This window comes from Amblyraja radiata, chromosome 24 (genome assembly GCF_010909765.2).
Source record: "Amblyraja radiata isolate CabotCenter1 chromosome 24, sAmbRad1.1.pri, whole genome shotgun sequence".
Lineage (NCBI taxonomy): Eukaryota > Metazoa > Chordata > Chondrichthyes > Rajiformes > Rajidae > Amblyraja > Amblyraja radiata.
In genome coordinates, this window is record NC_045979.1 from 1,051,596 (window position 1) to 1,067,362 (window position 15,767).

Below are 15,767 nucleotides of genomic sequence, written 5' to 3' on the forward strand. Positions count from 1 at the left end.
ATCACAAGCATGCCTTTAGCATCAGGGCATAGCTGTACCTGCAGAATCCCAGATATCTTGGCAACTTGTAGGCCATCTGGACAGAAACCTTCCGCAACCCCTTCCCAGGCTTCAGATTCCCTGGAGCCATCTATATCACATGGGTCCCCAATTCCCTGCAAATGATGACACCCTTAGTGAAGCAGGTTTCACAGACATCTGCCATTTTCCCAAATAGCCAAACTCCTGCATATTCACATTCCTCATTTTATCGTTCTATGATAAATAAAACAAAACAATTTTACAGGCAGGGTAAAATGACGACGGTTCACATTATACAATCCGAGTAATGGTGATGTAGTTGTGTCAGAATTCTAAGTCACTTCCCAACTTTACATGGGCATAGCTTCGAAGAATTCTGACTGACGAGTCTCCACCTCCCGAGTTTGCATGGGCGTGAATTCTCTTGAGCCACCACGTCAGCTTGCTTCACCCTTGACTATCAATGTGATGTTCCTGTAGGAAGAGATTCCTTAAAGAAAAGAAGTTAGCAGCTTAAATCTTTCTACTAATAATTTTACAATGGTGAAGATGGACCCATGCATTCCTTCCTTCCACCTTAGCAGCAGTTGGGGTTGTCAGGAGAACCTGATAAGTTCCTTCCCACCGAGCCTCCAAACCTTTCCTCGCCCAAATCTTCACCATCACAAAATCACCAGGCTTGACCTTAAGAGAAGAAGCCAAGGGAGGAAATTCGATGTCTGCTGCTCGCACCCTGGAATGTAAATCTCTTGGTACTCTTGTCAAGGATAGAACATAATTGGTCATCTCTGAGATATGATGGACAACCTTTGGAGTACTTTAGTTCCATGGAGTTCTAAATGGACGTCCATATATAATTTCTGCTGGGCTTAATCTTGATCTTCCTGCAGGTGTAGTATGCATTTGAAACAATGCTATAGGGAGCCATTTAAGCCAATTAATTCCTGTCTCAGCCTTTAATTTAGCCAATTTAGTTTTTAGGATCTGATTCGCTCTTTCGACAAGTCCAGCAGCCTGTGGTCGATAGGCACAGTGCAACTGCTGCTAGATGCTCAAAATTCTTTATTTATCTGTCCTATGAAATGAGGACCATTATCAGAGCTTAGCCGAATTGGATTGCCGAATCTGGTGATGATTTCTCGCATAAGCACCTTGACAACAGTAGAGGCCTTGTTATCAAGTGTTGGGTAGGCCTCAATCCATTTACTGAATACATCGACAACCCCAAGTACGTACCTATATCCTTGGCACCTTTCTAACTTGATGTAGTCCATCTGAAGAGTCTCAAAGGGACCGATGGGTAAAGGTGTTTTCCCATTCTCTCAACTTAATCCTTTCCCAGGATTATGCCTTTGGCAAATAAGACAACAGCTACTAACTTTCTGAGCCAAAGTCTGTAATTTTGGATGCCACCAAGTAGCCGAAATAGCATTGCCAATTGCTCTAGCACCACAGTGAGTTGCAAAGGGCATGCATTCTGTAACTCATACTGCAAGTGTATCTTGCATACATGTCTGTCCTGCTGGAGTAACCCACAATCCTGACATACAATCAATTGTACAACCAAGTTGCTTCCACAATCTTATATCTTTATCAGGAGCCTCTTCCTGTAACTGAATAATTTCTTGGATGGTTGGCATTGGCTTTTCCGAGGGAGACATTTACTTTTAAACTGCCTCATCATTTTAGGCACAACCACCTTGTGCTCCCGAGACACCTCCTTAGCTGTCTGGTCAGCACAATGATTCCCTATGTTTATTGGGGTTTGGCCCTTGGTGTGGGCACTGCACTTTATCACTGAAACTTGCTTCGGCAACATCAAAGCTAGTAGACCCGACACTAATTGCTGGTGCGATATTGGTGTTCCTGTTGAAGTTAACAATCCTCTGTTCTTCCATAATTGACCAAAGTTGTGAACTACTCCAAATGCATATCTTGAGTCGGTATGTATATTTACTTTCAATTCCTTCCCTATAATACAATCTCTTATTAAGGCAAACAGTTCTGCTTGCTGGGCAGAGAATGGTGTTTCGAAGGCAGCCGCCTCCACGCTATTTCCAGTTTAATCTACAACGGCATATCCAGAAAGCCTTTCTCCAAGGAGTCCGATTGATGCACTCCCATCCACATGTTATATCAGGGTCGGCCATTGGGACATCCCTTCAATCTTCATTGACAGAAGTATCTTCCCTGATAATAAGCAGACAGTCATGTTCTAATTCTAATTGTTCCTCAGGTCGTTCAGTGAGGAATGAGGCCGGATTAATAGTGGTGCAATATTTAAACTGTAATTTAGGATTGTTTAACAGGTATATTTCGTACTTGTTTTGACAAGCCATGGTCAGGTGTTGGGTCTGTAGTTGTCCTAGTAAGGCAGCAACTGAGTGGGAACTATACACTGTTTTATCTTGTTGAAGGGCCAGAATAGCAGCTGATTGTAAGCTGTTGTAGATCGCAGTCAAGAACTGTGTGCAAAACAGATGCCCCTGTGCTACAGGATCAAGTTTTGAGGAGTAGTAGACTACTGGTCGATGTTTGTCTCCATGTTTCTGGGTAAAAGCTGCAGTGGAGCATCCGGAGAGGATGGTACAATACAACTGGAACGGTCGTTCACAAAGTGGCCTGCCCAAGGCTGGTGCCTGCATAGAGCCTTTTTCAAATTCTCAAAGGCTTTTTGAGCCTCTTCAGACAGTTGGAATTCACCCTCCATACTGGTATAGGGTGTTAACGTTTTAGTATCTAGCAATGTTTGGTGTCCATTGTCTGCAATAATTTATCATGCCGAACCACTGTCTCATCTGTCTTGCCTCTTTTGGTGTAGGGAATTCACAAATAGGTTTGACCCTGCTGTCCTCTAGACTCTGCTCTGTTGCTGTTAGTATGACACCAAGGAACTTCACTTTCTTCTGATCTATCATTACATTGGACTGGGAGACCACAAATCCCAGGGATGACAGGTGATTTAATAATTGGGTGGTATCTTTGCTGTTACTCTGTTCATCCAAACTAGCTTGGAGCAAATTATCCACATACTGGACCAATGTAGATCCACATGGGAAGCTCAGGGTCTGTAACTGTTCTTGCAGGCATCTAGAAAATAGAGTTGGTGAATTTACAAATGCCTGGGGCAACCGAGTCCAAGGCAAAGAGATATTAACTAGCTTGGTGCAAAGGCAAAGAGAAGAAGGCATGCTGTAGATCCACAATCGAAAAGATCTTTGCCTGAGCCGGTATCTGGGCCAAAATGTGGGCTGGATTAGGTACCAGGGCATGATGTTGTTCTACGACGGCATTAATGGATCGCAGATCCTGAACCCATCTGTACTGATCTGGTTTCCCTGCTTTGGGTACTGCGAGGATAGGAGTGTTGCAACAGGATTGGCGCTTAACTAGAATGCCCTGTTCCAGCAGTCCGTGTATTAGTTTGTCAATACTGAGTATTGCCTGCTGCTTCAGCGGATACATAGAAAACATAGAAACATAGAAAATAGGTGCAGGAGGAGACTATTCGGCCCTTCGAGCCAGCACCGCCATTCATTGTGATCATGGCTGATCGTCCCCAATCAATAACCCGTGCCTGCCTTCTCCCCATATCCCTTGATTCCACTAGCCCCTAGAGCTCTATCTAACTCTCTTATTAAATCCATCCAATGACTTGCCACTGCCGTCTGTGGCAGGGAATTCCATAAATTCACAACTCTCTGGGTGAAAACTTTTTTTCTCACCTCAGTCTTAAATGGCTTCCCCTTCATTCTAAGACTGTGGCCCCTGGTTCTGGACTCGCTCAACATTGGGATCATTTTTCCTGCATCTAGCTTGTCCATATAATTTATATGTTTCTATTAGATCCCCCTCATCCTTCTAAACTCCAGTGAATACAAGCCTAGTCTTTTCAATCTTTCCTCATATGACAGTCCCGCCATCCCAGGGATCAATCTCGTGAACCTACGCTGCACTGCCTCAATCACAAGGATGTCCTTCCTCAAATTAGGAGACCAAAACTGTACACAATACTCCAGATGTTGTCTCACCGGTGCTGTCCTTTTACAGCTGCTTCCCACTTCACATAGTTGATAGTTCCGTTTCAAAGGCGTGGCAGGTTCCACGGGGCAGTCGTCACGAAAGTGGCATTGCTCGGCCTAACCTTCGGCCTCCAAGACGCAGGTAAATTCAGCATCTTGGACGTCAGGAAACACGGCAAGTAGTGTTTGTTCCTGGCTTATGTTTGGATCTGCCAGAATGACTGCCCGCTGAACCATTACTCCTAAATCCTTCGCATGCGATGGAAAGTTCACCCGTCTAGTTATGTGTGGGACAACCCCAGAGACCTGCTTCCATAATTCCGTAGGTACCTCAGCATATTCTGCTGTTCCCTGTGGTCCAGTTACTGATGCCAAAATGTTTACATCCCACTTGACTCCTTCGTGGGATTTGAAAAAGGTTTCCAGCTCTCTAGTATTGCCAGTCCGATCATATGCTAAGGTGATATGAAACGGGGGCTCTTCCAAATCTAGGGACCACCATTGGGGTGTTACTGGCGAGTAGCACTGTCTTTCAGGAGCCCATGGAGTTACTGTTATTCCATTATCACTGCATTCAATCTTTAACTGGAATGCACGCTGCATATCTCTGGCAATCAAATTGCAATCCAATCCTGTTGTAATCTCAAATCTATGTTGTATTGACATACTACTTCGACTGGCATGGAGATTGGGTACTGGCAAACTTGTCCCTGGAATCCGGACAGGCTCTGAACTTCGCTAGACTTGGGAAGGTTATAGATTGATTGAAGAGATAGAAACATAGAAAATATGTGCAGGAGGATGCCATTTGGCCCTTCGAGCCAGCACCGCCATTCATTGTGATCATGGCTGATCTTCCCCAATCAATAACCCGTGCCTGCCTTCTCCCCATATGACATGGATGCCCCTGTATCTGCCAAAAAGGTGCATATTCTCCCCTCTACTCGCAATGATAGTACAGTTTCTTCATCAGATTTGTATCCGTTCACCACCAAGTTAGCTAATCAGGTATGTGAGAATGGATTAGTTTGAGAGAAGGATGTCCCCTGTCCCTGATTCCTTTGCCAGTTTCCTCTCTGCTCTCTCTGTTGGCCCCCTCCTTCCTGTCGTACTCGTGCCAGGCACTCCCTACTCCAATGACCCAGTCTGCCACAGGTATAACATTGGTCTGGTCCCAATACTCTATTCTCTCTCCAGTGTCTTGGGGAAATTGGTTCATCAGGGTAACTTAGATATTCTGGTTAGAAACATAGAAAATAGTTACAGGAGGAGGCCATTCGGCCCTTCGAGCCAGCACCGCCATTCATTGTGATCATGGCTGATCATCCCCAATCAATAACACGTGCCTGCCTTCTCCCCATATCCCTTGATTCCACTAGCCCCTATAGAAACATGGTTCTTGTACCCTCGCCCATTCTGGCACATTATGCTGTGCTCTTGGCATTTCCTTTTTCATAACATATTTGGTCTTTGCTTAAATTTGGAGCTGGTTTTCTTGCTACTTAATGTCTTTCCAATGATACCTAACTGCACAGGCCATTTGACTTGCACCATTTTTGGACCAATCCATATTATTTGTCTTGATTGCTTCTGCAACGTTGGTTGTCAAGCAATTTACTAAAATTGCGCAGTGCTGGGGAGAGTTTGCACCATTTTGAAAATTCAAATCCCCCGACTGATCCATATACATTTCTGAGAATCTATCTAAAAATTCATCTGCTCCCTCTCTTCACTTGGGTCTGACATCCAGAATTTTAGTGATGTCTATTGGCTTTTGGAGGGTGGTGGCAAGGGCAGTTAATATTACATTGTTATTGGCGATTACATTGACCAGTGCCTCGTGAGTTGGGTGCCCTAAATTAGCCAATAACCTTCCATGTTCTGTTGGAGTTATAACCTGCTGAATTACAGCCCACAGATCTCTCGAATCTGCGTGGTACACACGCATGGTGGTCCGGAGATAGTCCGCAAAAGCAGCGGGTGATTTTTCTCCTATCGGTATTTTACTTAGTACAGCCATCATTTCATTTGGTTTCCACGGGGAGTATATTTCTATAGTTCGTGGATTACCAGCACCAATTGCGTTAGTCGGATCAAAGGCTGGGTTAGGTATCTTCCTAACTGGGAACTGGCGGTGGGTTTGTCACTCAGCTTTCTTGCCTGCTCCTGTCTCAGGCTCAGTTTCAGTGTCCCAGAAGGTTAAATCACTCTCTGATTCCTCGCCCTCTCCTCTAGGGGAAGACGATAATTCTCAAAGGACTGTCTCCTTTCTCTTGGTGGCCGTTTTATTCTCTTAGGTTTGGGTGGTTCAAAAACTGGTTCCTGCACTTGTTCTTGCTCTTGGGATACGGGTGCTGATTTCTTCGTTTTGCTCCTTGTACTGAACGCAACTGGGGTGGTAGTCAATGTCGGGGCTGTTGAGGTCAGGGCATTCTGAGTGGGTGCTGTTGTAGCGGGAGCAGTTTGTGCTACAGGATCACCAAAGGCAGGGGGTGTGGGCGGTGCTACAGGCACAGAAGGTCAATGAGGCACATAAGGTGCAGGAGGTGGCATGAAGGGTGCGCAAGGGGCATAAGGTGGGGGTTGGAACCCTCTCTTAATACGGACACTCTCCCAATCCTCCAGATATTCGTTGTCTCCCCCATCCAAACCAAAGCTAACCAACGAGTCTCTCAATTCTAATTCTGCAAATGCTACCTTCCCATCAGGAGTCCGCTTAATCTCCCGCTATATTCTCTATAGGCGCATCCACACTCCTTTTTAATGCGGCTAGGAGTTTATTCACTCCATTCTCCTTTAACTCTATCCCTAATTTCAAAGTTACCACTTGCCAATCCGTCATTATCACAGCCTCTCTCCGTTCCCTAATTCTTCATAATGCTGTCTCCAAAGACCAATAAGTTCCTTACCAGTATCACTCTGACTATATTGCCAAATTATTTTCTCGATATAGCTCACGCTCTCCAGGGTTCCAACCCCTCCCTCGGGACATAATTCACTTCCTAACTTTCTATTCAAAGTTCTGGAAAAATGCTTCATCAGTCCGCCTCCTTTGGAAATTTACTAGAACAGATCTGCAAAGGACACTCGTGGTCGGTTGCAGTATCCAGATGATTTCCCATTATCAACTAACAATAGAGACAATAGATCAGGCTATTCATACTGCAATGACAAAATTCCTAATACACCTTGCAAGTCGCGCACACAAGTCTATCTTCTTTCAAACGGGTACCCAAGAACCAGTCGCACAAATCCTACACGCACAGATCCACACAGGCTTTTAAAGCGGTAAATTAAAACGGTAAACACACTGCGACTCAAGGCGGGAGCACCTTCTCAAAAGAACAAGTAATCACAATATAGCAGCAAATTACCTGCACTTAAACACTCGGATTCAAACAAGAACAAATACAGTTGTAACACGTGAGCAAAATCACAGGCAGACAAGAAACAATACAGCTAATAAACACACTGCAATATAATATAGGGGGGTTGCACGTAAGGTCACTGGGTCATAGGGCTTGACGCACGGAGCCGTTCAATCCATCTGGAGGACATCCGTCACTTCCGGTATATGTTATTAATGCAAGAAACGCGTACTTTCCTACCTGTTAAAAACCGCCAAAATGTTGAATTTTTGCGCTGAAAAAAATTGTGGAAGTCGGGGTATGTGTGAGAGACATGTACCCAACTTTAGAATTCCAAACGTGAAGCGAAATGAAGGTATAGAGAAGCGAGAGCTGAAGGGACTACAGCAGCTAAAGTGCTTGGTAAACATTGGCCGTGCAGATATCGGAATTGAAAATATTGTGAATTATCGCGTTTGCTCACTGCATTTCATCAAGTCAGGCATTATTTGTGTTTTTTCTTGATTCCTTTGGTATCTAAAAATTCTCAGAAGTGATAAATCTGGCTGTAAATTTTTCTTCAGATGCATTTTCATTTTGTATGTAAAAACCCACTTGGGAACCATGGGCGATTAAAAAAAATTACAGCCAGATTTATCACTTCTGAAACTTTTTAGATGCCAAAGGAATAAAGAAAAAACGCAAATAATGCCTTAGTTGATGAAATGCAGTGAGCAAACAGCCAATGTTCGGCAAGCACTCAGTCTGTTGTTGTCCCTTCAGCTCTCGCTACTATCTACCGTCATTTAACCATATAACAATTACAGCACGGAAACAGTCCATCTCGGCCCTTCTAGTCCGTGCCGAACACTTATTCTCCCCTAGTCCCATCTACCTGCACTCAGACCATAACCCTCCATTCCTTTCCCGTCCATATACCTATCCAATTTATTTTTAAATGATAAAATCGAACCTGCCTCCACCACCTCCACTGGAAGCTCATTCCACACAGCTACCACTCTCTGAGTAAAGAAATTCCCCCTCATGTTACCCCTAAACTTCGGTCCCTTAATTCTCAAGTCATGTCCTCTTGTTTGAATCTTCCCTACTCTCAGTGGGAAAAGCTTATCCACGTCAACTCTGTCTATCCCTCTCATCATTTTAAAGACCTCTATCAAGTCCCCCCTTAACCTTCTGCGCTCCAAAGAATAAAGACCTAACTTGTTCAACCTTTCTCTGTAACTTAGTTGCTGAAACCCAGGCAACATTCTAGTAAATCTCCTCTGTACTCTCTCTATTTTGTTGACATCTTTCCTATAATTAGGCGACCAAATTTGTACACCATACTCCAGAATTGGCCTCACCAATGCCTTGTACAATTTTAACATTACATCCCAACTTCTATACTCAATGCTCTGATTTATAAAGGCTAGCATACCAAAAGCTTTCTTTACCACCCTATCTATATGAGATTCCACCTTCAAGATCACGGTTATTCCCAGATCCCTCTGTTCAACTGCATTCCTCAATTCACTACCATTTACCATGTACGTCCTATTTTGATTTGTCCTGCCAAGATGTAGCACCTCACACTTATCAGCATTAAACTCCATCTGCCATCTTTCAGCCCACTCTTCCAAATGGCCTAAATCTCTCTGTAGACTTTGAAAATCTACTTCATTATCCACAACACCACCTATCTTAGTATCATCTGCATACTTACTAATCCAATTTACCACACCATCATCCAGATCATTGATGTACATGACAAACAACAGTGGACACAACACAGATCCCTGTGGCACCCCACTAGTCACTGGCCTCCAACCTGACAAACAGCCATCCACCATTACTCTCTGGCATCTCCCATTCAGCCACTGTTGAATCCATCTTGCTACTCCACCATTAATACCCAACAATTGAACCTTCTTAACCAACCTTCCATGAGGAACCTTGTCAAAGGCCTTACTGAAGCATATATACAACATCCACTGCTTTACCCTCATCAATTTCCCGAGTAACCTCTTCAAAAAATTCAAGAAGATTAGTCAAACATGACCTTCCAGGCACAAATCCATGTTGACTGTTCCTAATCAGACCCTGTTTATCCAGATGCTTATATATTTTATCTCTAAGCATCCTTTCCATTAATTTGCCCACCACTGACGGCAAACTAACAGGTCTATAATTGCTAGGTTTACTCTTAGAACCCTTTTTAAACAATGGAACAACATGCGCAGTACGCCAATCCTCCGGCACTATTCCCGTTTCTAATGACATTTGAAATATTTCTATCATAGCCCCTGCTATTTCTACACTAACTTCCCTCAATGGCCCAGGGAATATCCTGTCCGGACCTGGAGACTTATCCACTTTTATATTTTTAAAAAATGTCAGTACTTCCTCTTCTTTGAATCTCATAGTTTCCATAGCTACTCTACTTGTTTCCCTTACCTCACATAATTCAATATCCTTCTCCTTGGTGAATACCGAAGAAAATAAATTGTGCAATATCTCCCCCATCTCTTTTGGCTCTGCAGATAGCTGTCCACTCTGACATCTCTCCTCACTTTTGGAATTAAATGTCTCACACGCTTATCCCGATTTCCATAATTATTTACAGCGCAAAAATTGACAATTTCAGCGGGTTTTAACGGGTCCGCTACGCTGGAAACAATGGTAAGTGCCTACCTGCAGTTCATCGCGTGTAATCCATTTGGAGTAGCGTAGCAACAGTACGGGTCATGGGTCGTGACCCGACTGCCGTGAAACCTCCCTATATAAGCATTCAATAACACACAATTCTAAATTACACTAAATCACACAATTCAAGCAAACAGTTTTTACAAGAGTATTTGCACTTTTCTAGGCGTCCCTATATTGCAAGATCAGAAAAAAACAACTATAGTAATAATAACCAAAAGCATTCTATATGAAAAGACTAGGCTTGTATTCACTGGAGATTAGAAGGATGAGGGGGCATCTTATAGAAACATATACAATTATAAAAGGACTGGACAAGCTAGATGCAGGAAAAATGTTCCCAATGTTGGGTGAGTCCAGAACCAGGGGCCACAGTCTTAGAATAAAGGGGAAGCCATTTAAGACTGAGGTGAGAAAAAAAAATTCACTCTGAGAGTTGTGAATTTGTGGAATTCACTGCCAAGAAGGCAGTGGAGGCCAAGACACTGGATGGATTTAAGAGAGAGTTAGATAGAGCTCTAGGGGCTAGTGGAGTCAAGGGATATGGGGACAAGGCAGGCACGGGTTATTGATTGGGGACGATCAGCCATGATCACAATGAATGGCGATGCTGGCTCGAAGGCCCAGGCCTCGTAGCTGCTAAATACTGGTCCCCAGTACCTACAGCCTCGTGCTGGCTTTCAGTGCCGATCTTTAAAGTGTCGTCTTTCCAATCGCACCTCAGCGCCATTCAGTACTTACCCCACTTAGTACTGCACTAACTCAGTCTTGCCTTTGAAGGTTCCTCGCCAATCGATACCCCAACACTGAGCAGGGCCTCGAACCCTATTAACCTCAGATAGCAACTCAATGGTCCAGACACTGCAACAGCTGTTGACTTCCTTGGGTGAGGACGAACCCGATAGGGATGAACCTTGTGAGCCCGACCCTCACCCTCTGGGACTCTAACCCACCTAGGCAAGGACTCTATCCCTCCAGAGTCTCAAACCCTCGCCTTCAGTGTTCGCCAGACTACTAACCGATCGATCTCGTTAGGAATCCACGCACGTCAGCGAATGACTGATTTGTCGCCGGACTAGCAGAGCTAGGAAAACCGATGTAACAAAAACTACTCACACCGGGGCCCAATTTCTCCTCCCGTGATCCGAAACATCAGTTCCTTCGATCGCAGATTCGCATTGGCAATCCCTTGAGATCCTGGACGAGCCCCCAATGTTAATTCCAGATCTAATCTTACCCCCTAGTCTGGTTCAGTCAAACACCGAATACGAACACTGGAATTCCAACTATTTTATTGTATGCAATCCGATCCTCGGAACCACTCACTCGAGCCCAATACAGCCTCGCACAAATAGAACAGACTAAAGACAATCGGCACACCCCAATGTACTCCCCATCCCATTACACCTCTCCCAACTAAGGGCGCAAAAGTAACTGGGGGAGGCAACCCCTACAAGCCAATTACCGATATACCTAGAATGACCACTCTTCGGCCCAATCATATATCAGTACATAACATAGTTTCCACACATATCACTTAGGGAGAAACATTACCATTAGATAAAGAAACATCTTTGGTGAGGCCACTCTTCTGGACCAATCGCAAGTACCGGCGGAAAGGTACCGAAACATAGTTGAGACATAATATTTCCCCAACCAATCACAAGCATGGCTGCACCTGCAGAATCCCAGACATCTTGGCAACTTGTAGGCCATCTGGACAGAAACCTTCCGCAACCCCTTCCCAGGCTTCAGACTCCCTGGAGCCATCTATGTCACAAGGGTCTCCAGTTCCCTGCAAATGATGTCACCCTTAGTGAAGTAGGTTTCACAGACATCTGCCATTTTCCCAAGTAGCCAAACTCCTGCATATTCACAGGGTACAAGGGAAAAGACAGAGGTTTACAGTGAGGGGAAGGAGAGGGTGCAACATCAAGGGTCACAGTGAGTGGAAAGAGGTGCAAATGTTTATAGTTTAGGGGAGGGAGAGACATCGGGGTGATGATGAATGGGAGGGTGAGACATTGGACATCAGTGAAGGAGAGGGAGTGAGACAGTCACAGTGAGACAGGGTCACAGTGAAAGAGGGAGAGGGAAGAGGGTTGCTATAAGGGGGAGGAGAGACAGAGTGTCACAGTGAGGGGAAGGAGATAACATAGAAATACAAAGAGTGAGCTGTGATCATGCTGAGGTGAAAATAAAGGAGGAGGGAGCAGAGGCTGTGAAGGTCATGGATGAATACACATGGGTAGGTGAGAGTTCCCGCTGTTTGGGGATGAAGGATCTTGCAGTTTGGTGGATGAGGGATCCCACAGTTGGGGGTGGGGGTCATTGCCTCACCGTGGCTGTCGGGTCTTTGTGCCCACCCTTCTAATTGCTCCTCTTTCCCACACTAGGATCTGTAGACAGTAACTGGGTGGTAGGAGGAGTCCTGGAGAAGAAACTTGCCCCTTTGCCTCTGACCTTGGCCCTCGGCGCTTTCATCGACCACCTGAAGAATAAATTGCAATACGGCTTCACGGTGACGGTATGCTGATGATGTGGGGGGTGGGGGGGGTGAGAAGGGGGGAGTGTTGTGCATTGAAGGGTCCCACCCAGTGGAGGAAACACTAGACGAAGGCCCAGTCAACATAAACAACTTCAAGAGTGAAAGCCTTGGTACCCATGGGATGCGCTGGACATACGTGCTCCTGAAACCATGACTCTCCACCAGACTGGAGTCCAATCATCCAGCTGTTGGATGGGATCTTGTTCACTCTACATTTGACAGTATCCGTGAGGTGAGGCATTGATGAAGTTGGTGGGATTAGAAGCAGAGAGGACAGGAGCAGTGTGGTCCAACCCAGGGATATGTAGACTGGAACTATGCACAGTGATCTTGGGATGGCCTTACCCAGGATATGACCAGAATGGGGCATAGTGCTCCCACTATGGTCTGATCCAAGCTGATAGTCTAGAGCTGTGTGCCCATACAGCACAGAAACAGACCCATTGGTCCAACGCCGATGCCAACACTAGTCCCACCTGCCCATATTTTATCCATACCCTTCTAAACCTTTCTTATCCATGTTCCTGTCCTAATGTATTTTAAATCGTATTATAGTTTCCACCTCAATGACTTAATCTGGCAGCTCATTCCATATACCCACCACCCTCTGTGTGAAAAAGTGCTCCATACAGTGCCCTCCATAATGTTTGGGACTGACCCATCATTTATTTATTTGCCTTTGTTCTTCACTATTTGAGATTTGTAATAGAACAAAAATCACATAAAGGGTATTTTTTATACATTTTGGTTTCACCATGTACACCACTGTGTTTATACATAGGCCCCCCATCTCAGGACACCCTAATGTTTGGGACACATGGCTTCACAGGTGTTTGTAATTGCTCAGGTGTGTTTAACTGCCTGCTTAATGCAGGTATAAGAGAGCTCTCAGCACCAAGTCTTTCCTCTAGTCTTTCCATCACCTGTGGAAACTTTTATTGCCGTTTATCAACATGAGGATCAAAGTTGTGCCAATGACAGTCAAAGAAGCCATTATGAGACTGAGAAACAAGAATAAAACTGCTTGAGACATCAGCCAAACCTTAGGCTTACCAAAATCAACTGTTTGGAACATCATTTAGAAGAAAGAGAGCATGGTGAGCTTACTAATCGCAAAGGGTCTGGCAAGCCAAGGAAGATGATGACAGAAGAATTCTCTCCATAATAAAGAAAAATCCCCAAACACCTATCTGGCAGATCAGAAACATTCTTTAGGAGTCAGGAGTGGATTTGTCAATGACCACTGTCCGCAGAAGACTTAATTTACAGAAATACAGAGGCTACACTGCAGGATGCAAACCACTGGTTAGCCGCAAAAATAGGATGGCCAGGTTACAGTTTACCAAGAAGTACTTAAAAGAGCAACCACAGTTTAGGAAAAAGGTCTTGTGGACAGATGAGACGAAGATTACGGTAATTTATATCAGAGTGATGGCAAGAGCAAAGAATGGAGGAGAGAAGGAACTGCCCAAGATCCAAAGCATAACCACCTCATCTGTGAAACTCGGTGGTGGGGGTGTTATGGCCTTCTGTGTTATGTTATGTTATGGCTGCTGAAGGTACTGGCTCACTTATCTTCATTGATGATACAACTGCTGATGGTAGTAGCATAATGAATTCTGAAGTGTATAGACACATTCTATCTGCTCAAGTTCAAACAAATGCTTCAAAACTCATTGGCCGGCGGTTCATTCTACAGCAAGACAATGATCCCAAACATACTGCTGAAGCAACAAAGGTGTTTTTCAAAGCTAACAAATGCTCAATTCTTGAGTGGCCAAGTCAATCAACCGATCTGAATGCAATTGAGCATGCCTTTTATATGCTGAAGAGAAAACTGAAGGGGACTAGCCCCCAAAACAAACTTAAGCTAGAGATGGCTGTAATACAGGCCTGGCAGAACATCACCAGAGAAGACACCCAGCAACTGGTGATGTCCATGAATCGCAGATTTCAAGCAGTCATTGCGTGCAAAGGATTTGCAACAAAATACTAAACATAACTACTTTCAATTACATGACATTGCTGTGTAACAAACATTATGGTGCCCTGCAATGGGGGGGACTATGTATCAACACAGCTGTAATTTCTACATGGTGAAACCAAAATGTATAAAAAATACCCTTTGTTAAAATCTGATAATGTGCACTTTACCCACATGTGATTTTTTTTCTATTACAAATCTCAAATTGTGGAGTACAGAGGCAAATAAATAAATGATCGGTCTTTGTCCCAAACATTATGGAGGACACTGTATGTGGTCCAACTCTGGGGTATTCATTCTGCACAGTGTTTCCCGTATAGTCTAACCCTGGGATACGAGGCAGGCAATGCAGGAGTCCCCTATTCCCCTCTCTAGATACTGTTAGGGGTATGGGGAAAGCAACAGCTGCAACTAGATCAGCTGCACGACAACTTGGTTTTGTACAGAAGGGAGGGATAAAGTTTACATGAACAGTAGAGGGCAAACAGGCCATGATTAGTAAGTTTGCTGATGATACAAAAGTTAGTGGTTTTGCAGATTGTGAAGATGGTTGTGAGCGATTGCAGCAGGATCTGGATCAATTGGCCAGGTGGGCGGAGGAATGGTCGATGGAATTTAATACAGAGAAGTGTGAGGTGGTGCATTTTGGGATGTTAAACAAGGACAGGACCTACACTGAATGGTCAGCCTCTGGGCAGTGTTGTAGAGCAGAGGGGTCAAGGTGTACAACAAGTGCATGGTTCCATGAAGGTCAAGTCACAGGTAGATGAGGTGGTCAAAAAGGCTTTTGGCATTTTGCCCTTCATCAGTCAGACTGTTGAGTATAGAAGTTGGTAGGTCATTTTGCAGTTGTATAAGACGTTGGTGAGACTGCATTTAGAATATTGTGTTCAGTTCTAGGCACCATGTTATAGGAAAGATATTGTCAAGCTTGAAAGGGTTCAGATGCAGGCATTTCTGTGACTGTGAACAAGACTTCATGATTGTGTGTTGTCTCACTGCTCCCAGAGTCAAGGATGTCTTGGAGCGGATACAGAATATACTGCAAGGGGAGGGTGAGTAACCAGAGGTGGAGATCGACATTGGAACCAACGACATAGGTGGGAAGAAAGATGATGTTCTTCAATGGAAATTTAGGAAAT

The 15,767-nt window shown here is 44.5% G+C and overlaps 1 protein-coding gene across 1 annotated transcript in view; it reads left to right on the top strand.

Annotated features, from left to right (window-relative positions):
- tomm40l (translocase of outer mitochondrial membrane 40 like) overlaps window positions 1–15,767 on the top strand; it is a 109,099-nt gene that overhangs the window by 38,414 nt on the left and 54,918 nt on the right. Inside the window, exon 9 of the mRNA XM_033042245.1 lies at window positions 12,490–12,620. Within this exon, the coding sequence (XP_032898136.1) occupies window positions 12,490–12,620 (131 nt within the window). The remainder of the gene's footprint in view (window positions 1–12,489; window positions 12,621–15,767) is intronic.